Source organism: Scyliorhinus torazame, chromosome 3, assembly GCF_047496885.1.
Source record: "Scyliorhinus torazame isolate Kashiwa2021f chromosome 3, sScyTor2.1, whole genome shotgun sequence".
Classification (NCBI taxonomy): domain Eukaryota; kingdom Metazoa; phylum Chordata; class Chondrichthyes; order Carcharhiniformes; family Scyliorhinidae; genus Scyliorhinus; species Scyliorhinus torazame.
In genome coordinates, this window is record NC_092709.1 from 227,285,664 (window position 1) to 227,311,771 (window position 26,108).

At 44.4% G+C, this 26,108-nt stretch overlaps 1 protein-coding gene across 5 annotated transcripts in view; it reads right to left on the reverse strand.

The window, feature by feature from the left end:
- Positions 1–26,108, reverse strand: part of ipo11 (importin 11) — an 878,696-nt gene that overhangs the window by 709,509 nt on the left and 143,079 nt on the right. For all 5 annotated transcript variants that reach the window (XM_072496963.1, XM_072496961.1, XM_072496959.1 and 2 more), the window contains exons 4-5: positions 14,417–14,489; positions 13,005–13,208 (exon numbers count right to left, since the gene is read on the reverse strand). In XM_072496963.1, coding sequence (XP_072353064.1) covers positions 13,005–13,208; positions 14,417–14,489 — 277 coding nt within the window. The remainder of the gene's footprint in view (positions 1–13,004; positions 13,209–14,416; positions 14,490–26,108) is intronic.

A 26,108-nucleotide genomic window follows, 5' to 3' on the forward strand; every position in this document is an offset into this window, starting at 1 on the left:
ACTATGTACGTACTGTGTACGTTCCCTCGGCCGCAGTAAAAAATATTTTTCACTGTACTTCGGTACATGTGACAATAAATCAAATCAAATCAAAAAATCAAAATCAAACCAAAATACCACCTCAATAGGATGCCATTTGAAATGTTTTCTCTCCCCACACCCTCCCGATCTAAAGGTTGGCATTACAGCTCACAGGAGTACCCTTATTTTTCTTCATACCAGTTGCTTAGTCAATGTCATGTTTAATTCTAGATTCCTGTGACTTTTATTGTGAAATGTCAGCTGAAGACCTTCCATTTCAAATTTTATTAAACGCTTTCTGGAAGCCGAAACTGGATAACATGGAATTCCACTGGTAACCTATTCTACCAACAGCCTCAAAGAAGTGAACTAAGTTTGCCAGACAAGATAATCTTCTGAATCCATGCTTTTTTTATTAAGCTATGCTGAAGGTATTGCCTCCTACATACATTCAGAAAAGACTTCTTCCCTGTTTCAAGTTAAGCAAATAGTCTGCAGTTGTCTGGGTCAGTTTACTCGGCTTGTAAAATATTGGTGCTATGTTTTTCATTTCTAATATTGCACATTCTTATGGTACAACATACAACATTTCATATATGGGACTAATATTTGGTAGAACTTTTCATGATAATTTAAAATATGTATTGTAAACATAAAAAGTGGTAAATCTAGACAGCACAGAGTAAATTCAAGAAAAGAGCAACAAGGCTGTTGCTGATATGAAAATACAAATAGGCCAAATGATGAGGTGGCAGATTACACATCATAATTTATACCGCAAAATGTTATTTCGCTTCTAGTACACCAGACATCAGAAGCATGTACTAGAATATCTCTCAACTGTTTTCTGTGGGCCTTATTAGCTGCACTGGGATCTTAGCAGAACAAAATATCTTCTCACTAAGTTGCACAGGCAACATTTCCCAACATGTCTTAGTAAATTGCTCTGAAGCATAACAATGCATCTTCTTTTCATATAAAGATGCACAACACATGTCATTATGAAAGTTACTTATTTCAATTACAGCATTTTTAAAATTTCATCTTCATCATTGGAGAAAAGCTAATTACTTATTACAACTTGCAAATCAACATATTATTGTAGTCAAGGCCAGAAAAGATATTGAGAAAACAAAGTCATCATCCAGAATAGGTTACGAGTAAATTTGGGGGAGGCAGTGGGGTAGTGCAACTATCACTGTACTAGTAATCCAGAGGCCGAGGCTAATACTCTTGGAACACAGGTCAAAATCCCACCATGGCAGCTGGTAGAATTGATTTAATAAATCTGGAATTAAAAAGCTAGTCTCAGTAATGGTAACCATGTAACCATTGCTTATTGTCGTAAAAACCTATGTGGTATATTAATGTCCTTCGGGGAGGAAATCTGCCGTCCCTACCTCGGCTGGTCTACATGTGACTCCAGCAATGTGGTTGACCTTAAATGCCCTCTGAAATGGCCTCAATGACTCAGTTGTATAAAATTGCTACAAAGTCTGAAAGGAATCAAACTGACGGACCACCTGTCATCGACACAGGATACTAGACCTGTTGACCCCCTGCAACGTCCTCTTTAGTAACATCTGGGGGCTTGTTCCAAAATTAGATCTGCCCCACAGACTAGTCAAACAATAGCCTGACAATGATATTCATTGAAACATACCTCACAGACAACATTCCAGATACCACCATCACCATCCTTGACAATGTCCTGTCCCGCCAGAGGTGGCAGCACAGTAGCATAGAGTCAGGAAGGAGCGAGCCTGGGAGTCCTCAGTGTGACTCTGGACCACACAATGCCTCATGGAATGAAGTCAAACATAGGCAAGGGAACCTCATGCTGATTACTGCATTTCCCCCCAACCTCCTCAGCTGATGAATCTCCACTCCTTCACGTTGAATACCAATTGGAAGATGCAGAGACTGGCAATGGCACAGAATGTACTCTGGATGGCAAAATCAATGTGTGTCACCAAGAATGGTTCAAGAGGCACCACTACTGACTGAGCTTGCCACGTCTTAAAGGACATAGTTGCTAGATTGGGTCGATAGTAGGTAGTGAGGGGACCAACATGGAAGATCCTACCTGACCTTGCCCTTACCAATCTACTTGCCACAGATGCATCTGTCCATGACAATATTGGTAGGTGCCACCATCTCAGCCCAAGCTACTTCTCAAACCAAAATGTTTAATATTCACTTTTTTAAAGACACTGAATCATGCTAGAGTACAGTTCTGCAGATGCCGCAAGTCTCAAAAGGTTTGTGGATTTTTGGAATTCTCTATCCCCAGAGGTGACAAAGCTCTCCCCAGAGTACAACTAAAGGTAATGTCTCCAGCTGTTTATTACAGTCGCCTCGCCATTTCTTTGAACACTCTCGCGTTCATGGCAGTTGTGTGCACAAAGACATTCTGTATGGTGAACAGGGTACAACCACGTGGGCGTCCAAAGCTCCACTACAAGTGCAATATGAACAACCAGAAGGTAGTCGCTGTCAACCGTGAGCCTCTGACTGTTTAGAAAGTCAATGCTGACAGGGCAACAATCTTTTTTGTAATTCATTCACAGGATGAGCGCATCGTTGGTCGGGCCAGCATTTATTGCCCATCCCAAATGATTTTTGAGATCAACATATGTGTCAACATTAGTTAATCAAATGGGTTTTTACAACAATCGACAATGGTTTTGTGGTCATTCGACCAGGCCTCTTTCAGAGGGTTGGTGTAGTCTCGTTGGGCCGAATTGTCTCCTTCTGCACTTAGAGATTTTATCTACAACCATGGTACAGCTATACCACTCAAATAAGTTTATTTAGAGCACAATATAATTTGTTTAAAATCTTTGGCTTATTTTTAGGTTATGCCATGGCAATGTAATCCACCGGAAAAGGGTGGGAATGGTAACACTACATGAGGCACTGGAGCCGCAGGTTGCAGACCCATGAATTAGTCTGACACTTGTACTGAGGGAGTGCTGCATTGTCAAAGACATTGGGATAAGATATTAAACCAAAGGCGTATCCACCCATTTAGACAAATATAAAATATTTACATATATAAAATACAGAACTATTAGAAGGGGAGCAAGGGTTCTTTCCTGCTGTCCTTGCCAACATTTATCCTGCAATCAACACCTCCAGTCAAAACAAGTTAACTGGTCATTTATCACTCTGCTTTTTTTGGCATCGTTCACAAATAAAGCGGTGGCTGCATTTGTCCACAAATAGCTGTGAAACAATTGCCTTGGAAATTCTATGGTTGTGAAAAGTACCATATAAATATAAGTTCTGTTTTTCATACTGTAACAGGCAACTACCTTTCTATTTCTCTTTCAGAACACGATATTCTAATTTTTTTTTTTTAAAGCAATTTATTGCATAATATAGTTCCATTAAATTTCCAACAGATAGGAGAGCCCATTCATCTGTGACATGACACATCAAGCAAAAGGATATTAAAAATATGAAATTCATATCTTTTCTGATAGCAAGTTATGAAATGGACCTATCATATTAGTCTCTAGAGTAGGAAATAACTGAGAAAAGAAATACATCATCTTCCAAGATATATGTTGCCAAAATTAAGTAATTTCTTTAATTGAACTTTTACCAACCATTTCCCAAATAGGACACGAACAAGTATTTATAGGACAATTACTGCACTAAATGTTATGGAGTGATAATCAAGGGTTTTAAATATTGCTTTGCCCCACCTTTTCCACTCATTTTGTAATTGGTAGAGAAACTAGTTTCAGGAAGTTGGTCATTTGTTACCATTCACATTTTGTTTCCTTTTTACTATCAATTTCCTCCTCTTATTTTCTGAATGGTTATGGACAATGCTGGCAAGGCAGCATTTCTCGTTCCTTCTTAGTTGCCCTGAAAAGGTAGTGGTGGCTTATGCTTTGAACTGCAGCACTCCTTGTGGTGATGGTGCCCCCACAGAGATGTTAGCTAGAGAATACCAAACGGCAAAGGAGTAACAATTTGTGTCAAAATCAGGATATTATAACTTCGAGGAAGCCTCAAAGTGTTCCTTGACAGTGCTACTCTTTTCCTTTTTCAATTGTAGTGTTACAGCAAGTTTTAAAGATTGCTGAATTGTATATGTAGACAGTGAAAACTTAACATAGCACAAATTCCATGAGCCAGAGGTGGAGGAATGTATATTGAGTCCAGTAGCAGGAGAAATGAAATGGACTGCTGTTCTGGAGAGTGCCGAGTTTCTTGCGTGCTATTGCGGCCGCAACTGTCCTGTGAGTGACACAATTCCACGGTGATCCTGGCACAGGTGCGAGAGGCACTGAGGAGTTAGTTGAGAAACTTATAGCAGCCTCAACCATGCTCTTGCAGCCAGTGTCAATATGATTAGCCGACTTCAACTCTGGTCAGTAGTGATCCCAAGCCCCATATGCTGATGTTGAGACACTTCATAATCATGATGTGATTAAAGCTCAGGGGAAGGTGGTTTAATCTATTCTTGGTGGAACTGGTCAATGACTATGCTAATGTGGTGCAATGATATCTGGCACTGTATTATCCATGTCCTGCTGTCGTCTGACACTAATCACTTCATTAGCGGACAAGTTGTAAATGGAGAGCAACATTGGAATAATCAGCAAACGGCTCAGTCCCGAATGTAATGAGGTCATCAACGAAGGAGCTGAAGATGGATCAAGGAACTTCTGAAGCAATGTCCAGGGTTTGACTGCCAACAATCATGACCATCTTTGTGTATAATCTAACTAACCACTGGAGCAACTTTCCTTAATTATATATTGACCTCAGTTTTGCTGAAGCTCCTTAAGAGTCATATTCAGCTGAGTCACCTCTCCTCTCATAACTACTCTTGGATTAAGGTTGTGATGCAGTGTACAACCAAACATTTCAGGCAATACTCAAATTGAATCGCAATGAGCAGGTTTTGGGAACTCGATTTGCTTTACAAATACTTTATTTATAATTGGGAAGTTGATAATAATAGTAGTTGGCCAGTTAGATCTGCTCTTTTTTTTGTGGAAAGGACATCCTTCTTAATTGTCATGTAGCTGTAATTATTAAGGCTACTGTGGAACACCTTGGCTATGCAGGGGCTAGTTCTGGTATGAAACTGCAGCCAGGATCTTGTTGGAATCTACATTCTTTGCAGTGTATAGTGCTCCCAGCTGTTTATAATGTAATGTGGAGCGGAGTGAACAGGCTGAACACCACCATGTATGTTGAAGAAAACCTCTGGAAAGGGCCAAAGAGAATAAATGACTGCACTGATATTTACAAATACGTCGGTCTTGCCCCTTTCAAATAGAATGGCAGCGTGGTTGAAGATGAGTATGTTCATGAAGCTTCCTACTCACATGATGATTGATTATAACATCATTGTAAGCAAAAGGGGCACTATCTGTAATCTGTGGAATAGTCAATTTAACACCCAGTTCATTTACCACAATGGCCTTTTCTAGCCCTTATACTGACGCACAATTTAGGCATATTGATATACTGCAGTTTAAGATGAAGGGTGGTCTAATTAAAAGTTTATTGGCGATCTAAGTGAGAGGAATGGACACGTAGAGTTTTAAAAAGTATGTATTCTCAAATAAAGATCATGAGTGAAATGACAGAGGACACTCTCTTCTCTCACTCTCGATCATGAACACACCCACCCATTCTCTCCCCTCCATATTGTACACTGCTCTCCTGAAGATACTACCTGATGCTGGGATAAAACTTCATAATGATCTCTGAACTCCAGTTCAGCACTTTAGTATTCATTTTTTACATGAAAAAAAGACATTTAAACTGTTGATAGGTTTAAAAAAACAAAGCATGAACATGTTGTAGCCCTAATTTGACAAAGTATTTTCCCGTAGGAATCACTGGTTAATGAAAGGAGGTTTTCCCTCTATTCTGCAGACACATTCTATGTGTAACATCCCCAACATCAGCCTTTTATCGAGAAACCAAGATGAAAAGCAAAAAAAAGATGGAAGACTGAAATAGAAGGAAATACAATTTATAGAATAGCGATGAATCAGGTGTAGTTTGAAGATTATACGAGAAAGAAATAATAAGGAATGTAATGAGTTCGAAGAGAGCGAGGGAACGAGCGAGAGCGAGCACGAGAGAGAGAGCGAGCGAGCAAGCGAAAGAGAGAGAGAGAGAGAGAGAGAGAGAGAGAGAGAGCGAGCGTGAGAGAGAGCGAGAGCGACAGCGAGAGCAAAAAAAGAAAATGGAGTGGTGATATCGATGGACTACCAGTCCAGAGGGGGACATAGTCAGATGGTTTTTGACAAAGACCCATACATGAGATTATCCTGTAAAATTAAAGTGTTTGGGATTGAGGATGGTGCATTGAAAACAATAGAAAACTGGTTGGCAGACAGGAAACAGAGTGGCAATGAACAGGTCTTTTTCAAAGTGGCAGGCAGCGACTAGTGGGGTACTGCAAGAATCAGTGCTGAGACCCCAGCTATTCACAATTTTTATCAATGATTTAAATGAGGGAACAAAAAATTATATCTCCAAATTTGCACCCAAAACTGGGTGGGATGATGAGCAGTGAGGAGGATAAGGAGATCCTTCAGTGTGATTTGGACAAGTTGAGTGAGTGGGCAAATTAATGGCAGATACAGTATAGTGTGGATAAATGCGAGGTTATCCACTTTGATAGAGAAAACAGGAAGGCAGATTACCTAAATGACAATAGATTGAGAGACGGGAATGTGCAATAAAACCTGGGTGTCTTTGTACACAGTCTTTGAAAGCAGTACGTAGGTGCAGCAGGTGGTAAAGAAGGCAAATGGTATGTTGGCCTTCATAGCAAAAGGATTCGAGTACAGGAGCAGGGGTGTCTTGCTGCAATTATACAGGGTTTTGGTGAGGCCACACCTGGAATAGCGTGTGCAGATTTGGTCTCCTCACCTGAGGAAGGATGTTCTTGCTCTCGAGGGAGTGCAGAGAAGGTTTACCAGGCGAATTCCTGGGGTGACAAGACTGGCATATGAGGAGAGATAAAGTTTGTTGGGATTATATTTGCTGGAATTTAGAAAAATGAGGGGGGTCTCTCATAGAAACCTATAAAATTCCTATAGCAGGGCAGCACATTGGCACAGTGGTTACCACTCCTGCATCACAGTGCCAGAGAACCAGGTTCAATTCCGACCTTTGATCCGTGTGGAGTTTGCAGGTTCTCCCCGTTCTGCCTCGGTTTCCTCCGGGTGCTCTGGTTTTCTCCCACAATCCAAAAGATGTGCAGGTTAGATGAATTGACTACTCTAACTTGCCCCTCGGTGGCGTTACGGAGATAGGGTGGGGGATAGGGCCTAGGCATGGTGCTCATTCAGAGGGTTGGTGTAGACTCAATGGGCCTACTGCCCTCCTTCTGTACTATAGGGATTCTATGATTCTATGAACAGAAGGACTGCAGCATTTCAAGAAGGCAGCTCACCAGCACCTTCTCGAGGACAATTAGGGATAGGGAATAAATGACGCCCACACGCATGAAAATAAGTTTTTGAAGTATGCAATGAGTCTTGATTGTAGCACAGTGAGGAGCTAGGAAAAGAGACAATATGTGTAACTTGGGTGGAATGAGAGAATGCAAAAATGAAGTTCAGGGTTGGACTGATAAACTGGGGGTGAAAGAAAGAAAGGTTTGAAACTTTGCAAAGAAGAATATTTGTTGAATTATTTCTACCATAAGAAAAGCAGTGGCAGTCATTTCTGAAAGAAGACTGGAACACAGGGTATGTTAGTCTCCTCTAAAGACTATATATAACCTATACATTTACTCCACTCAACATTAAGATCCAACTGCCAGTGCTCCATCAAAATGAAAAACACTGCACCATTCAATGTGAAATATTTTCCTATTTATTATTGTCACCGATGTGTCCTTACATTACAGAAGTAATTCAATAAATCTTTCCCTCTATACCAGGAGAATTACACAACCGTGTAAATATCCAAGAGAGAGATTTTATGCTGCTCTTCAAAAGACTTATCACCAGCACCATAAATACTGGAGACCTGGAGAAAATATGTTTTTCAATATTATTGCTTTGACAGGTCTGTCAGAGAACAGTCATCACAGAATAAGTACACATTTCATGTTGAAGACCAACATTATTTTGTTTTATTCAATGACAACAATGAACAGAAGATTAATGATCCTTCTCAGTTTTGAATACCATCAAAATCATTTTTTATTCAATTAGGAGAAATACCTTAGGTGTTGTATGAGATAACATGCTTATAGTGCTCAAATTATAGTACCCGCATAAACAAGAGTTCAGACTAAAGAAATCATTGTCAAATTCTCTGAGGACAGAAGTGATTCTAACAACTGACACTTGTTATGAACCCTGATGTTCAATGCAAGGGCATCCCAAATCACAGAAGAAAAACTTGAAATGCCGGTTCTTAATAGTTTAATTTTGCAATTTGGAAAAAGTGTGAAAAAAGAGATGGAACACGGTATGGTAACGGGTTCCAAATATTCAAATAACAAAATGTTTGTTAAACTTGAAAACATAAGAAAGGGAACAATAAAGAATATTTACAATTAACTAGAATCATGTTTATCCAGGCAGTATACTTAAATTACACAGCATCTCCCAATCTATTCTAGCCACATCCTTAAACTCCGAGAATACACCCTCCCCAAAACAAATCCCATAGATCTTAACACTTGCTTTTTATAAATTTAGAGTGCCCAATTAATTTTTTCCAATTAAGGGGCAATTTAGTGTGGCCAATCCACCTACCCTGCACATGAAATGAAATGAAATGAAAATCGCTTATTGTCACGAGTAGACTTCAATGAAGTTACTGTGAAAAGCCACATTCCGGCGCCTGTTCGGGGAGGCTGGTACGGGAATTGAACCGTGCTGCTGGCCTGCCTTGGTCTGCTTTAAAAGCCAGCGATTTAGCCCAGTGAGCTAAACCAGCCCCTCTTTGGGTTGTGAGGGAGAAACCCACACAAACACAGGTAAAATGTGCAAACCCCACACGGACAGAGACCCAGAGCAGCGATTGAACCTGGGACCTCAGCGCCATGATGCAACAGCGCTAACCGCTGCACCGCATGCTTCCTAGATTTTAACACTTTTGAGCCAAATCCAGAAAATAATTACCACATTGAACCTATAGGTTTCTTCTGGGAATCCTCCTTCTAAATTAAAAGTAGAATTTCTGGGCTCGAACAGACAGATTCATAGAATCATAGAATCATAGAAGTTTACAGCATGGAAACAGGCCCTTCGGCCCAACCAGTCCATGCCGCCCAGTTTTTACCATTAAGCTAGTCCCAGTTGCCCGCACTTGGCCCATAACCCTCTATACCCATGTAACCATCTAAATGCTTTTTGAAAGACACAATTGTACCCGCCTCTACTACTACCTCTGGCAGCCCATTCCAGACACTCACTACCCTCTGAGTGAAGAAATTGCCCCTCTGGGCCCTTCTGAATCTCTCCCCTCTCACCTTAAACCTATGCCCTCTAGTTTTAGACTCCCCTACCTTTGGGAAAAGATGTTGACTATCTACCTTATCTATGCCCCTCATTATTTTATAGACCTCTATAAGATCACCCCTAAGCCTCCTACGCTCCTGGGAAAAAAGTCCCAGTCTATCCAGCCTCTCCTTATAACTCAAACCATCAAGTCCCGGCAACATCCTAGTAAATCTTTTCTGCACTCTTTCTAGTTTAATAATATCCTTTCTATAATAGGGTGACCAGAACTGCACACAGTATTCCAAGTGTGGCCGTACCAATGTCTTGTACAACTTCTTCTGCTATCTGCCCAACAGCTAGATTCTGAGAAAAAACACCTGTTCGCAAACTGGGCATGACTATTATCTAGCCCACTGGACTGCTAGACTCCGCTTTGCTCAACGATCACTTTGACTCTGCTATTCATCTACTCTGCATTTCACAAGCTGTCAACGCAACTAAATCGCATTGGTTTCATTTTTATCCAATTCTTTATTTTTCATTTCATTCCAACTTCCTAACACACTGTGATAAAAGTAAATTATCACGGATGCTGAAATCTGAAACAAAAAACAAACCTCTGGTTAGGGATTTGACATAGTCATCCCAACTCAAAACATTTGTTCCCTTCTCTCTCCACGAATGCTGTCAGGCCTGCTGGGATTGTCCCGTATTTTCTGTTTTTGTTCACTGTCCCTGACTAACTGCTTTGTACCATTTTTCTCAACTGAATTATGGCAGCCCTTACTGGTACTACCTCACCAGTAATTTATATAGATTTAGTAGTATTTCCGCACAAATAAGCCCATTTATAAGCTCAAGGATCCTACATGCTTTGTTTTAAAAATAAAGTCGCCATTTGTCTGGTCTCGTTTAAGGATTTTTAAGAATCCCTAAATCTCTCTCCTCCTCTACATGGTTTAAAGTTTTATCTTAGTTTATTTAGTGTACTTTCCTTAGTCTCGTACTTAAATTGTCTGACTTCACATTCATTTACGTTAAATTTCAACGAACATCAATCTGCACAAACATTTCCACACTCCAAAAATCTCTTTCATTCCTCTTCAGTCAAACATGCTGTCATGTGAGAGTGCCTTTAAGAAATGGATGTGTAAGCAATGTACCTTTAAGAAAACAGTGACGTCAGAGAGTGGGTGGAGCTCAGCTCAGTTCAGCCATTTTGCATGTTTTTAGTTTCATGGCCATTTTCTGAAGTTCAAACACCCTCGCTTTATCTTTTTCCCTGATCTGTATCTCCCTTTCTTTTTCTTTTGCTCGGGCTATTCTTTCTTTTCGCCTTTCTTCTCTCCTTTTCTTTTTCCTCTCTCTCTTTCTCTTTCTTTTTCCTCTCTCTCTCTTTCTCTTTCTTTTTCCTCTCTCTCACTCTCGTATTCCAGCCGCTTTAATTCTTTCTCATGTTCCATTTGTTTAATTTGCAACTGAATTTTTGCCATTTCCAATGTGTCAAACTCTATCTCAGGCAACTTTAAATGCTGAACCACCGCTATAATTACCTCATTTTTTCGCATTTTGTCAGGTAATGTTAACTGCAATGTTCTCGCCAAATCTACCAGTCTGCTTTTCGTTTCTGTCCGTAAAATACTATGTGTGACATTCTCCACCCCCAAAAACATCTGAGCCTCTGAAAGAGCCATTGTTCACAACACTCTCCCCACTTAAACTAAAATACCACACCGGAAAAGCAACAATCCTTCACTGTCTTTAAGTTCACAAAAGCCAATCCAATAGATAGACTTTTATCCCCCCCGAGCCCCCAATTGTTATGGGCGAGGCGTTTTCAGAACCCCAAAATGTATCATGGAGTTCAACCAACCTCTCCCTTTAATGAATTTGTTGCTTTTCCTAGCACACGGCATTTTCCCGAGGTGTGGGATTACAATTATGGACACGTGGGTTTTTAACCACAAAACACTGTTTATTCCATGAACTCAACTTAACATCTTAAATAAACATTGGATCTCTTAACACCCCTTACTTCAAAGATAACTCAGAAAATATTGCAACAGTAAATAATTCCTTAAAATGTTCCTTCAAACTTCCAAGAGACTTAACATCTTTAAACAAAATCACATCAGGTTAAAGGCTTCACTATTATAAGTTTAAATCACCCAAATGATCCAGAGATAGTCTTTCATGGCAGAGATCACAGCAGATCCAGCTCACTGCAAAAACAGACACACACCCAGCTCTTTTCAAAACTGAAACTAAAAACCTGCAAAATGGCTGAACTGAGCTGAGCTCCACCCACTCTCTGACATCACTGTTTTCTTAAAGGTACATTGCTTGCACATCCATTTCTTAAAGGCACTCTTGCATGATAATGCTCTGTTTTTGTGCTGTCTGCAAATTTTGATTGTATTCTTTGCATTCTATTACCAATCGTTTACAAATATCGGAGACAAAATACTTGCCCTAACAGGACAGCTTTTTTTTGTCCTTCCATGGAACGTGGCATTCTCGGCAAAGCCAGCATTAGTTGCCCATTCCTATTCATCCTTGAACTGATTGGCTTGCTAGGTCATTTCAGTGGGCAGTTAAGAGCCAACCACATTGCGGTGGGTCTGGAGCCACGTGTAGGCCAGACCAGGTAAAGATGGCAGATTTCTTTCCCTAAAGGAAATTAGTGAAACAGGTGGGATTTTAAAACAATTGGGGCAGCACGGTAGCACAAGTGGATAGCACTGTAGCTTCACAGCGCCAGGGTCTCAGGTTCGATTCCCTGCTGGGTCACTGTCTGTGCGGAGTCTGCACGTTCTCCCCGTGTCTGCGTGGGTTTCCTCCCACAGTCCAATAACGTGCAGGTTAGGTGGATTGGCCATGAAAAATTGCCCTTAGTGACCAAAAAGGTTAGGAGGGGTTATTGGGTTACGGGGATAGGGTGGAAGTGAACGCTTAAAGTGGGTCGGTGCAGACCCGAAGGGCCGAATGGCCTCCTTTTGCACTGTATGTTCTATGCAATTGATAGTTTTCTGGTTACCACTGCGGAGACGAGCTTCCAATTGCAGATTTCATGAATTAAATTTAAATTCCACCAGCTGTCATGGTGGGATTTGACCCCATGTCACTAGAGCATTAGCCTGGGCACTGGATTACTCGGCCAGTGACATCATCACTACGCCACCATCTCTACAGTGCTACCTCCCTTGTTCGTATCCCATATCTAAAGACATTCATTAACCACATTTCGCTTAAAATCAAATTCCTATCCACATTGTGGAATTCTGAAATTTTGTCCCAAAATTATTTTGCTGTGCTACCTTCCCTCCTCCCTTTACATGCACCCTATAAATCATCCCTTCAACTATAGGCAGAACTTTATGCCCCCCACCAACCCCCCCCCCGGGCACGGTTTTCCTGCCCTACCGAACTCAATGAACTCAAATCCTCCCTCCACCTGCAAGTGCCAAGGGTTGTTGAAATAAGAACGTTGTAAACACAAGCCTTTATCACTGAACATTTAAAAATACTTACATCTTGAAATAGCTTCTTATCCGCTACCAGCTTTTTGGAAGATAGCGTCTTGGTGACATGATAAAAGGTAAGCAATGCTCGGTGTTGATGGAGGTCATCCTGCGCTTTAACAGATTCCAACAGTGTGGGAATTAGTTCTGGCCAGTGCCGAGGACAATCTAACCTGGCAACCTTCGCAATCAGTACCCCAATTTGGGTTGCGATCTGTAAAGACATAAACCACAAACAGGCTAAATTATTGAACTCAGGAATAGTCCGTAAAAGAAATATAGAACGAAGCATTGATCTTATGCTCAACAAAATCAATATATTGTTTTCAGAAATCAGCTTTCAGATTTACAAGAAAATCTTCGCCTAACTAATTTAAACTAACAAATAATAGATACAGGTTATTAGAAAAATATTTTGCCAAATCATAAATGCATAGGTTCACGAAGTGAACATTCTCATTGGCCTACACTCATTTTTAATTAATGCGGGTTCATCCAAAAGGTAAGGATTATTGAACCAGCAATGTTTGTGTTCTACAAATCTCAAAATCAAATAGATAGAAAATTGCATTCTTGTTCTGAAGAACACGGTGAACTCTGATGAAAAATATGCATCTTAACGAGCATGGTCCAGGTTGTGCTGGAGTTCACCAACTCTTAGAAACCCAGAAATACAGAAGTGACAGCTGGGGCACAAAGTGAAAACTTCAATGCATAACAAGATGCAATTCAGGCGAGCTTGATATCAGGGTTGCATCTCCATGATTGGGTGCACTTGCTAATGTGCAAAGAACAAGAGATTGTGTGTCTTGGTCACAACTTTTCCCAAGAAAACAATTGTCTGGTCCATTTATTATTACTGCCAGGAACTAGGTTTTTTTGGTTACAAATAGACAATGTGAACATGACCTCACAGCTGCTTCAGTTCTGAACTACCAGTGGTTCTCCACAAAACAATACTGAATGAAATGCTCACGTGGTCTATTGCTTGCTAAATATGAAACTAGTTGTTGGAATATGTATATATGCCTGTATGCACATTAACTCAAATACAGAAATATATACACTCAAATATAGTGCAGCTCCCAAGGAATCAGGAAAAAGAACATCTTTTTTCACCCATTGGTATTCTAAGTTCCCATTCTACAACAAGGTATTTCTATTTAAGCACTTTTGTGAATTCATTTATAGAGAGAAGCAAATCCATCAGGCATCAAGGAAATGTCACCAGTTAAGAATTTTGTTGCCCCATTATAGTAATTTCACATTATTTCTTGTTTGGCAGAATGAAGCACTCATTATCAGCATTACTGCTATATTGCCATTTATCACAATTTTCTCCCTTGCTTTCTTCCACTGAAGAGCAAAAAACTGTCGTACACAAATAACAGGTAGAAATCCATGTGAAATTATATCACCAACCTGATTCACTGGTTCATTAAAATTTGCAATGAGCCCTGCACGCAATGAGGACTTTTCTTCTTCTGAGAGAGCACTGTAACAAGTAAAGAAAATATTGATGTTCGTAATGAAGGTTATAACTAGACAAGTAACTGAGAACAATACACCCATGCTATTCATGAAATTGTCCATGCCAAATAAAATCTTCTAAATACAATAAAAATAGCTGATAATAGCAGAGAGTTTAATGGGACAGTGCTTGGTGTATGGCTGTACCACGTGCTGATTTTCAGACAAAACATATCTGCAGTGGAAAATGCTTATAATAGGAATGATAGGATAAAGGGGAGATCAGTGGAAGAGGATGCTAACTAGAAAAGCAAGTTTGATAACAGTTAAAGATGAACAGAGCACAGGAGGGTGCAGTGGCACAGTGGTATTGTCGCTGGACAAGTAATCTAGAGACGCTGTCATGCTCTGGGGACCCTGGTTCGAATCCCGCCATGGCAGGATAATAAAAATCTGGAATTAAAAGTCTAAAGGTGACCATGAAACCATTATCGATTGTCGTAAAACCCATCTGGTTCACTAATGTCCTTTAGGGAAGGAAACCGATCGTCCTCACCTGGTCTGGCCTACATGAGACTCCAGACCCACAGCAATGTGGTTGACTCTTAATTGCTCTCAGGGATGGCCAAATAAATGCCAGCGACGCCTACATTCCATGGATTAATTTTTAAAAACAAGGAGGTTGTAAATTTAACCATAGCATCAAGAAAATGATCTGAAGACAAGTTCAAATCCCACTGTGTCAGCTGATGGAAATTGATTAATTAAAAAATCTGAAATAAAACATTATCAGTGATGATAATGAAGAAGAAAATACCAGCCAGTCATAAAAAGCCAACTGGTTCACTAATGTCCTTCAGGGAAGGAAATCTGATGTCCTTATCTGGTAAAGTTATAAATGTGACTCCAGACCTACAGCAAGGAGACTGAATCTCAACTGCCTCTCTCATTTATCTCAAGGATAAATGGTCGGCACAACATCGTGGGCCGAAGGGCCTGTACTGTGCTGTACTGTTCTATGTTCTATATTGGTTTGGATTGAGGAGCTGTTAATAGAAAACAGAGTAGGGATAAACTGATCATTCTCAGGTTGGCAGGCTGTGGCTAGTAGGGTACCACAATAATCAGTGCTTGGGCTATTCACAATAGATATCATCGTGGGGACCAAATGTAATATTTCCACGTTTGCTGGTGACAGAAAAACATGGTAGGAATGTGAGTTGTGAGGAGGAGGATTCAAGAGGATTTGGACAGGCTAAGTGAGTGGATAAGAACATGGCAGATAGAATACATTGTATCATAGAATTTACAGTGCAGAAAGAGCCCATTCGTCCTATCGAGTCTGCACCAGCCCTTGGAAAGAGCACCCTACCTCAACCCTACCCCCGTAACCCAGCAACCCCACCTAACCTTTTGAACACAAAGGGTAATTTAGCATGGCCAATCCACCTAACCTACACATCTTTGGACTGTAGGAGGAAACCAACGCAGACATGGGGAGAACGTGCAGACTCCACACAGACAGTGACCCAAGGGCTGGTGTCCAATTCACCTAACAGTACGTCTTTCAGGACTTTTGGGAGGAAACCGGAGCACCCATAGGATACCCATGCAGACACAGGGAAAAGGTGCAGACTCCACACAGACAGTGACCCAAGCCGGGAATCGAATCCAGGTCCCTGGCACTGTTAAGAAACAGTGCCGACCACTGTGCTTTATCCCACACTCTACTAACATCATCAAGCCAAGGGATCAATCTTGGTTCACTGAAGAGTACCGGCGAGCATGCCCGGAACAGAACCTGGAAAGCTGCAAAACAGGTCGACATACATGCTAAATAGCAAAAGTAGTCTACAACGGACAGAGCTAAGCAATCTCACAACCAGCATACCAAATCAAAGCTCTGACGTCCTGCCACATCCAGTCATGAATGGTGGTAGACAATTAAATGGAAAAGGCTCCACAGACATTCCTGTCTCACTGACAGTGAAGCCCAGCACATCAGTACACCTCCCAACAAACACCCCCATTCACCCATTGCCATCCACCCCCCACTTTGGCAGTTTTTCACCCACCACCCAAACAAAACAGAAAACAAACACCACCCACCCCCCAGAAACTCAATACTCCTTAAAGATGTCCGTGAACCCCTTCCACCTCAATATGAACCCCTCCTCCGTGCCTCGAATGGCGAACTTGATCTTCTCTAAGTGCAGTCACTCTGCCAAATCACTAACCCATCCCAGACTTCGGCAACTCCCAAGTCCCGCCAGCACAAAATAATCAGTGCCGGCAACGACAATGGCAACACTCCCCAGCTTTTGAAGTTCACCTTCATTCCCTCCACCAGCCACGCCAAGTTCAACTTATGCAACTGGACCCAAATCCATGTCACCTATATCCCAAGGTGGCAGACGTTCGCCGCCACCAACCAAAGTGACAGGTCCCCCAACCTCCTCTCCTGTCCCCATGCATTAATTAGGAATACCTCGCTTTTCCCCACATTAAGCATATACCCCGAAATGTTGCCAAACTCCTCCAAAATCCCCATGATCCTATCAAAGCTCCCGACCTGGTCCGAAATGTACAGCAAAGAAACTCGGTGCTTAATTCCCCCCCCCCCACCCCCCACTTAATACCACTCCACTTCCTCAAATGCCTACGCACCATTGCCAGCGGCTCAATCACCAGGGCAAAGAGAGAGCAGACTACCCTGCCTTGTCCTCCAGTGTAACCCAAATTATACCAAGCTGACCTTGTTTGTCCGAACAGTCGCCTTAGGCACCTTATACAGCAACCAAATCCAATCTTCAAACCCCTGCCCAAACCATCCCAACACCTCGAACATATATGCCCATTCGACCCAGTTGAATGCCTTCTCCGTGACCAGCGACGCAACCATTTCCACTTCTCGGCCCTCCAAGGGCATTATATCATTAAGCAACCTCCGTATGTTTGCCGACAACTACCACCACTTCACAAACCCCATCTGATCCTCGCCGATCACCCCCCCGGCACACAATCCCCTATTCGCGTCACCAGCACCTTTGCGTACAACTTCGCATCAACATTCAACAGTGAGATCGAGCAGGGTGCAATCCTCTGCTCACTCTCTCGATAGCTGCGCCTGAAGCAACTCCACCACCTTCGTCAGGCCTCCTGCCTCTGCTGTTGGAACTTACCATTCAGAAAGTCCACCAGTTACTCAGTAAACCATTACTGTGGGCAATGACACTCCAGCATCTTCCGCCATCTTTTTCTCTGTCGTACCTCGAATAATATCTTGTCAAGGCTGCTGCCTCTTATTCGTTACATTCCTCATCTGGTAAGCCATAAACTGGCCCACCGACAGAGCACTTCCATTTCCCAGTGCTCATGGACCTCACACTAGCAAACGTGTTAAAACTGGTGAAAAAGGGCCAAACAATTCCACCTCGAGCGGGAGCCACCAATTGTGCAAGCACTCACTCCGTGGTCGCCACCTACTTTAGCCAGAAGTGCCGACTGGATGATCCATCAAAACTTCCTTCAAAGATCCCCAGCATTCCAGATACCAGTATTCAGCCAAATCGATTCACTCCATGTGATATCAAGAAATGGCTGAATGCACTGGATACTGCAAGGGGTATGGAATCTGACAACAACCTGGTGCTCCAGAACTAATGGCACCTTTAGCCAAGATGTTCCAGTGCAAATACAGCACCACATTTACCTAATAATTTGAAAAAAAGCAGGGCAAATGCAATCCAGCCAATTATCACTCCATTGCTATTCTCGAATATCAGCACAGAGATGGAAAACTGTGCCAACAAATAACACTGACACAGTTTAATTCATAACATACTCCATTTGGAATGTCAAATCTTCACAAATGTGTTTCAAAGAACATATATTAACCTTCTAAAGTGGATCGTTACAATTTACAAGTTACGGCAACACTTCATGTTACAGGACGAGTCGTCGAGAATGAGCGTGAGCGAAGTCAAACATAAAATGGTCAAAACTGGGTGCCAAGTAAAGGACGATAAATACAGGATTAAATAGACTTAGAAGATGACAGGGCGGCACGGTGGCGCAGTGGTTAGCACTGCTGCCTTACTGCGCTAAGGACCCGGGTACGATCACGGCCCTGGGTCAGTGTCTGTGCGGAGTTTGCACAATCTCCCCTTGTCTGTGTGGGTCTCACCCCCACAACCCAAAAGATGTGCAGGGTAGGTGAATTGACCATGCTAAATTGTCCCTTAATTGGAAAAAAAATGAATTGGGTACTGTACATTTATATATTTTTTTAAACTTAGAAGAGGACAAGAGAAAACTCTTCATGTGGAGAGATGATAAACTGAAATTCAGTCGTAGTTGAGGCAAACTACTTCGATGATTCAGACTAGATTGGATATATGGGTTAAAGAAAGTGTTGAAAGAACGGAGTAACGCTATATGCTCAGAGGGTAAACACCAATGTGGGCTGAATGGATGAAACAGTCCATCCTGTATTCTATTCACCCTTAATGGTGGAGGTAAAGCCTTCAACTCAAGTCTAAAGCTCTGCAATTCCATTCCACTCCATTATTCTCTTCTCTTTGGAAAGATCGTCTCAAAACTCACCCTTTCAACCAAGCTTTCATCATAACCTCCCCATCACCTTTTTCTCATTTGCCAACCAATTTCTTTAGCCTTGTGCAAAGTACATTAGGACTTCATAAGAGTAATATGCCAGTAAATGCAGATTATTTTGAATGCTAAGTATACAAGTACCGATAGAGGCGTATCACTGACATATTAATCTGCTATTAATGAAGGCCCAACTTTCTCAACCTCGCCCCAGCCTGAGGTGATACTCAGGTTAAATCACCACCCGTCAGCTCTCCCTCCCCTCAAAGGGGAAAACAGTCTGAGCTCATCTTGGATTTCGGCTACTTTACGCACTGTGTGAAGTCGAGACATCCTGAGTGAGTGAGACAGCTAGAGTGAGGTTGAAATTTGGTAATTTGGAGCAGTAAGGGTAATTCGGCGCAGAGTGGGTGGAGGTGCTTTTTCCCTATTGTTTTATTTTCTTTGCTCTGGCTTGTAACTGTTAATCTGCAGGGAGAGATCAGGAGTGCATCCCGGGAAGTTAAGTGATACAAATAACCTTTCAAAGTGTGTGTGTGTGTGAAATGAAGTGAAATCACAGTAAAGTTGTGACGTGATTGGCTGGTAGGAAATCTGTTAAATTTGGGGGGAAAATAACATTGAAAAAAAAACTATTTAAAACTTATAAATAAACTAGGTAGAGGGATAACTAAACCGGAGGGCAGAGATTAGTATTTAGCATTTCATTTTACAGTAAAAATCTAGCATCAGGGCCATATAGTTAATTGTAACTCAATTTAACAATAATCCAAGTATTTATTTTCAATTAATTAACTAGTGCTTAAATGTCACTCAGCGGGGTGAAGTGCTCCAACTGTGAGATGTGGCAGATCTGTGACGCTTTCAGCATTCTGGTTGACGACATCTGCAGCAAGTGTAACCAATGGCAGCTCCTCACAGACTGCGTGGTTCGGTTGGAGCTGCAGTTCGATGCACTTAGGAGCATGCAGGTGGCGGAAATCGTCATAGATAGGAGTTGTAGAGATGTGGTCACACCCAAGGTGCAGGGTGGCCGCCAGAAAGGGCAGGCAGTCAATGTAGGAATCCTCTTTGGCTGTCCCCCTCTCTAACATGTATACCGTTTTGGATACTGTTGAAGGGATAGCCTATCAGGGGAAAACAACAGCAATCAGAATAGTGGCACCACAACTGGTTCAGTTGCTGAGCAGGGGGGGGCAAAGTGCAGGAGAGCGATAGTTATAGGGGACTCTACCGTAAGGGAAACAGATAGGTGCTTCTGTGGGCGTGAAAGAGACCCCACGATGGTATGTTGCCTCCCTGGTGCCAGGGTCAAGGATGTCTCTGAACGAACACTGGGGATCCTGAAGGGGAGGGTGAACACCCAGAGGTCGTAGTACACATAGGTACTAATGACATAGGCAAGAAGAGTGATGAGGAGACTTCCGGTGGCGGCTATGAAGGAGTAAGTCGCATATTTGGTGACTCCCGCTCGGGTTGGACTTTTGGACCTTTCCCCCGATTTTCTACCGGACTTGAACTGTAAAACCGAAGACAGAGGCAACTGTGTACTGAATTCCCACATCGATGCATGGAGAGAAGGACCAGAAGTGCTCGTAAAGGCAGAAACAGAAAGACAGAGAAGGCTTGGGCTGAAGCTGCAGTGGGAGACAGCATGGCGGATGACCGGACCTCTGGTTTGTCGACCCAGCAGTCAATGGAGCAGCTGATGCAAGTTATTCAGGAAGGCTTTGCTAAGCAGAAACGAGACTGCTTGGACCCGATAAAAGAGTCAATTGAGCGGCTGGAGCTTAGATTGGATGCCCAAGATTGGGCGATCCAGAAGGTGGAGAAGGCACTGGCTGAGCAGGAGGAACATCAAACTGCGGTGGAGCTGGAGGTAGGGATGCTGAGAGACCAGCAGAAGAAGCTCCTGGAGAAGGTGGAGGACCTAGAGAATAGGTCCCGCCGGAAGAACTTGAGAATCGTTGGCTCCCGGAGGGGTCCGAAGGAGCAGACGCTGGGGCATACATCACAGATATGTTTGAGAAGCTGCTGGGGGATGGGGCATTCTCCCGACCCTTGGAGGTGGACAGGGCTCACAGAGGGCAATGGTGGTGAGATTCCACAGGTTCTTGGATAAGGAGCGCATTCTATGGTGGGCCAAGCAGACACGGAGCTGTAAGTGGGACAATAATATCCTGCGGGTCTTCCAAGACCTGAGTGTGGAGGTGGCCAGGAGAAGAGCAGGCTTGGTGAAGTTCGGACTGTTGTATCCGGCCCGTCTCTGGGTCACGTACGAGGAACAGCATTTTTATTTTGAGTCGCCTGAGGATGCGCTGGACTTCGTGAAAAGGAAAGGACTGGTGGTGGACTGGGAACTTTTGAACTTTGCAGCAGCGTTCGTGTTTTTTTTTCTTTTTGTTTCTCTATTCTTGAAACAAAAGTTTCACGTTTTTCGTTTTGTGGAAGCTGTTTGTAATGCCTTCTGTATTGATTTGGGACCAGTGGCACAGAGAACTGAGTGAGTTAAGGTTTTCATTTGCAGTGCTGGGAGATGGAGGTGTGCTTGTTTAGATTTGGGTGTTTCTCTGTCGGGCAATTGTGTGGGGATTGTTTGATGTTGGAGTAGGTTTGTATGAGCGGGAGTCAGGGTGGTGAGGGAATAATAGTTGGGAGACTATCCGCCGCCAGGGATGGGGGCCACCAAGCTAGCTGGGCAGGCTAGCTCACGGAAGCGCAGTGGGGTGTGTGCATATGTTCGGTTTCTCAAAGGAGTTGGGTTACAGAGTGTTGTTACGGGGGGGGGGGGGGGGGGGAATGACGGAGGGAGTTGGGCCAAGGGACAGAGAGGAGGTTGATGGCGGAGGCTGCCCGGTGGAGGCGTGGAGCATGGGCTGGAAGCGGCCCCAAAAAAGGGGATGGTTGATCGGCGAAGGTGGGGGGCAATGAGCCCCACAACTAGGCTGATCACCTGGAATGTTCGAGGGTTAAATGGGCCGGTCAAGAGGGCACGAATGTTCGCGCATCTTAAGGGACTGAAGGCGGACGTGGTAATGTTGCAGGAGACGCACCTTAGAGTTTCTGACCAGATTAGACTGAGGAAAGGCTGGGTCAGTCAGGTCTTTCACTTGGGACTTGATTCAAAGACTAGAGGGATCGCGATCCTGATCAATAAGCGGCTGGTGTTTGAGGCGGGTAGAATAGTTTCGGATGTGGGACGTCGGTACATTATGGTCAGTGGGAAACTGGAGGGAGTGCAGGTGGTATTAGTAAATGTGTCGGGGCCAAATTGGGATGATGTGGAGTTTATAAAGAGGATGCTTGGGAAGATACCGGACCTGAACTCGCACAGGTTGGTCATGGGAAGGGACATCAACACAGTTATTGACCCTGGATTGGACTGGTCAAGCTCGAAAACGGGCAGGGTGCCAACAATGGCAAAGGAACGGTTATAACCTGCCTGCTTACCATTGGCTGGGGACTAATGACAATCCCACAATCCTGTGGGAGTATGTGCTTCCCCAATGAGGGGGACGGAGAAACCATTAGTAAACTCCAAGTATAAATAAAGCTGGCGAGTTTGGAACCAGCAGGAAGGACTGTGCAGCAGGGGAAGTTGCTGCTGCTGTTATATATATATGTTATTGTAAATAAATGTTATTACTTTGTATCCTTAAAACTCGTGCTGGATTCTTCGTGGCCCTCACAAAAGGAACAAAAAGGGTTCATGGAGCAGATTGGGTGGGGGGGGTGGGGTGGGGGTGGGGGGGGGGGGGGGTGGGGGGGTGGATCCATGGAGATTTGGGCAGCCGAGGGTGACGGAGTCCTCTTCTACTCACACGTGCATAAAGTGTACTCCCGGATGGATTTCTTCATTTTGGGCAGGGCCTTACTGGCAGGGGTGGTGCACTCGGCGATCACAGTCTCAGACCATGCTCCGCACTGGGTTGACCTGCAGGTTAGTAAAGACAGTAACCAGCGCCCACACTGGAGGTTAGATGTGGCACTTTTGGCTGACGAAGGGGTGTGTGAGTGGCTGAGGAAATGTATTCAGAACTACCTGCAGGTCAACAACACGGGGGAAATTTCAGCAGCGGTGGTCTGGGAAACACTGAAGGCGGTGGTCAGAGGGGAGCTGATCTCGATACGGGCCTGTAGGGAGAAGGTGGACAGGGCAGAGACGGACCGACTGGTTAAGGAGATATCACAGATCGATAGGAGGTACGCGGAGACCGCAGAGGGAGGACTTTTAAGGGAACGGCTGAGGCTACAGGCGGAGTTCGGCTTGTTAATCACAGGGAGGGCGGTGGAGCAGCTGAGAAAGGCGAGGGGGGCGATCTATGAGTTTGGAGATAAGGGCAGCAGAATGCTTGCACAGCAACTTAGAAAGAGGGAGGCAGCCAGGGAGATAGTGAAAGTAAATGACGGAGATGGAAACTTGGTTGAAGATTCAGCAGGGGTGAATAAGGCGTTTAGGGATTTCTACAGCAGGCTGTATAGGTCAGAACCCCCTACGGGGCTGGTGGGGATGAGGCACATCTTGGGGTGGGCTGAATTTCCCAAAGGTGGACGGGGAGCTGGTAGAAGGGCTGGGGCCCCCGATCGGGTTGGAAGAGATAGTGGAGGGTCCGAAGGCCATGCAGGCAGGTAAAGCCCCGGGGCCGGGCAGGTACCCAGTGGAGTTTTATAAAAGGTTCTCTGGGATATTGGGGCCGGTGTTGATGAGGATGTTCAATGAGGCAAGGGAAAGAGGGGTGCTGCTCCTGACAATGTCACAGGCCACGATTTCGCTGATTCTGAAGCGGGACAAGAAACCGGAGCTGTGTGGGTCCTACAGGCCGATATCCCTGTTGAATGTGGACGCCAAACTGCTGGCCAATATTTTGTCCTCCAGGATTTAGGATTGTGTTCCGGACGTTATTGGGGAGGACCAGACGGGGTTTGTTAAGGGTAGGCAGTTGGTGGCCAATGAAAGAAGGCTATTAAATGTGATCATGATGCCCCCGGAGGGTAGGGAGGTGGAGGTAGTGATCGCAATGGATGCAGAAAAGGCTTTTGATCGGGTATAAGGGCATTATCTGTGGGAGGTACTGGGACGGTTCAGATTTGGGCGGGGCGTTATTGACTGGGTCAGGTTGCTGTATCAGGCTCCTGTGGCAAGTGTACGGACGAATAGGACAACATCGGACTATTTTAGACTGCACTGGGGGACGAGACAGGGATGCCCCCTCTCCCCACTGTTGTTCGCGCTAGCTATAGAGCCGTTGGCAATTGCTCTGAGAGTCTCAAGGGGGGTGGACTTGGGGGGGGGGGGGAAGCGAGCACAGAGTCTCGCTCTATGCAGGCGACCTGCTTCTGTGTGTATTGGACCCATTAGAGGGGATGGAAGAAATCATGAGGATTCTTGGGGAATTTGGCCGATTTTTGGGGTATAGGCTAAATATGGGAAAAAGTGAGATGTTTGCGGTCCAGGCGAGGGGACAGGAGAGGCGATTGGGAGAGCTGCCGTTTAGATTAGTAGGGGGAGGCTTAAGGTACCTAGGCATTCAAGTGGCGCGGGAATGGGCTGCATAAATTAAATCTGGCTCGGCTTGTCGACCAAATGAAGGACGATTTTCAGAGATGGGACGTGCTCCCGTTGTCACTGACTGGGAGGGTGCAGACGGTGAAAATGACGGCCCTCCCGAGATTCTTGTTTGTATTTCAGTGTCTCCCCATTTTTATTCCGCGGTCCATTTTTAAACAGGTCAGCAAAGTGATCTCTGGCTTTATTTGGGCGGGCAAGACCCGGCGGGTAAGGAAGGTAATGCTTGAGCGGAGACAGGGAGAGGGCAGGCTGGCGCTGCCATATTTTAGTAACTATTACTGGGTGGCGAATATAGCCATGATCAGGAAGTGGGTGGTGGGGAGGGGTCGGTATGGGAGCGTATGGAGGCGGCTTCATGCAAGGGCACCAGTTTGGGGGCGTTGGTAACAGCGCCTCTGCCGTTCCCGCCGGCACAGTACTCCACCAGCCTCGTTGTGGTGGCGGCCCTGAGAGTCTGGGGGCAATGGAGGAGATATGTGGGAGCAGAGGGAGCATCGGTCTGGTCCCCAATCTGTAATAATCATCGGTTTGCCCCGTGAAGTATGAATGGGGGGTTTCGGATATGGCGGAGAACAGGGATTGAGAGGATGGGGGATATGTTTATAGAGGGGAGCTTTCCGAGTACGAGGCGCTGGAGGAGAGGTTTGGGTTGGCTAGGGGAAACAAATTCAGGTATGTGCAGGTGCGGGACTTCCTACGTAGACAGGTGTCAACCTTCCCGCTCCTACCGCTCGGGGTTTTCAGGACAGGGTGGTTTCCAGAGGGTGGGTAGGAGAAGGGAGTGTCTCGGACATTTACAAGGAACTTATAGGGTCGGAGGAGACGCAGACCGAGGAGCTGAAGCGCAAGTGGGAGGAGGAGCTGGGAGGAGAGATAGAGGATGGTCTATGGGCAGACGCGTTGAGTAGAGTCAACACGTCCACAACATGTGCCAGGCTCAGTTTGATACAATCTAAGGTCGTTCACCGGGCTCACATGACAGTGGCCCGGATGAGCAGATTCTTTGGGGTGGAAGACAGGTGTGCAAGTGTGCGGGAGGACCAGCGAACCATGTCCACATGTTTTGTGCATGTCCGAAGCTTAGGGGATTTTGGCAGGGGTTTGCAGATGTCATGTCCACGGTATTAAAAACAAGAGTGGCGCTGAGTCCAGAGGTGGCGATTTTCGGGGTGTCGGAAGACCCAGGAATCCAGGAGGAGAAAGAGGCAGACGTTCTGGCCTTTGCTTCCCTGGTAGCCCGGAGACAGATACGATTAGCTTGGAGGGACTCAAAGCCCCCAATGTCGGAGACCTGGCTATCGGACATGGCTAGCTCTCTCTGTTTGGAGAAAATCAAATTCGCCTTGAGAGGGTCACTGTTAGGGTTCGCCCGGAGGTGGCAACCGTTCATCGGCTTCTTCGCAGAAAATTAATCGTCAGCAGAAGGTGGGGGGGGGGGGGGGGGGGGGAGGTTAGTTTAGCTTA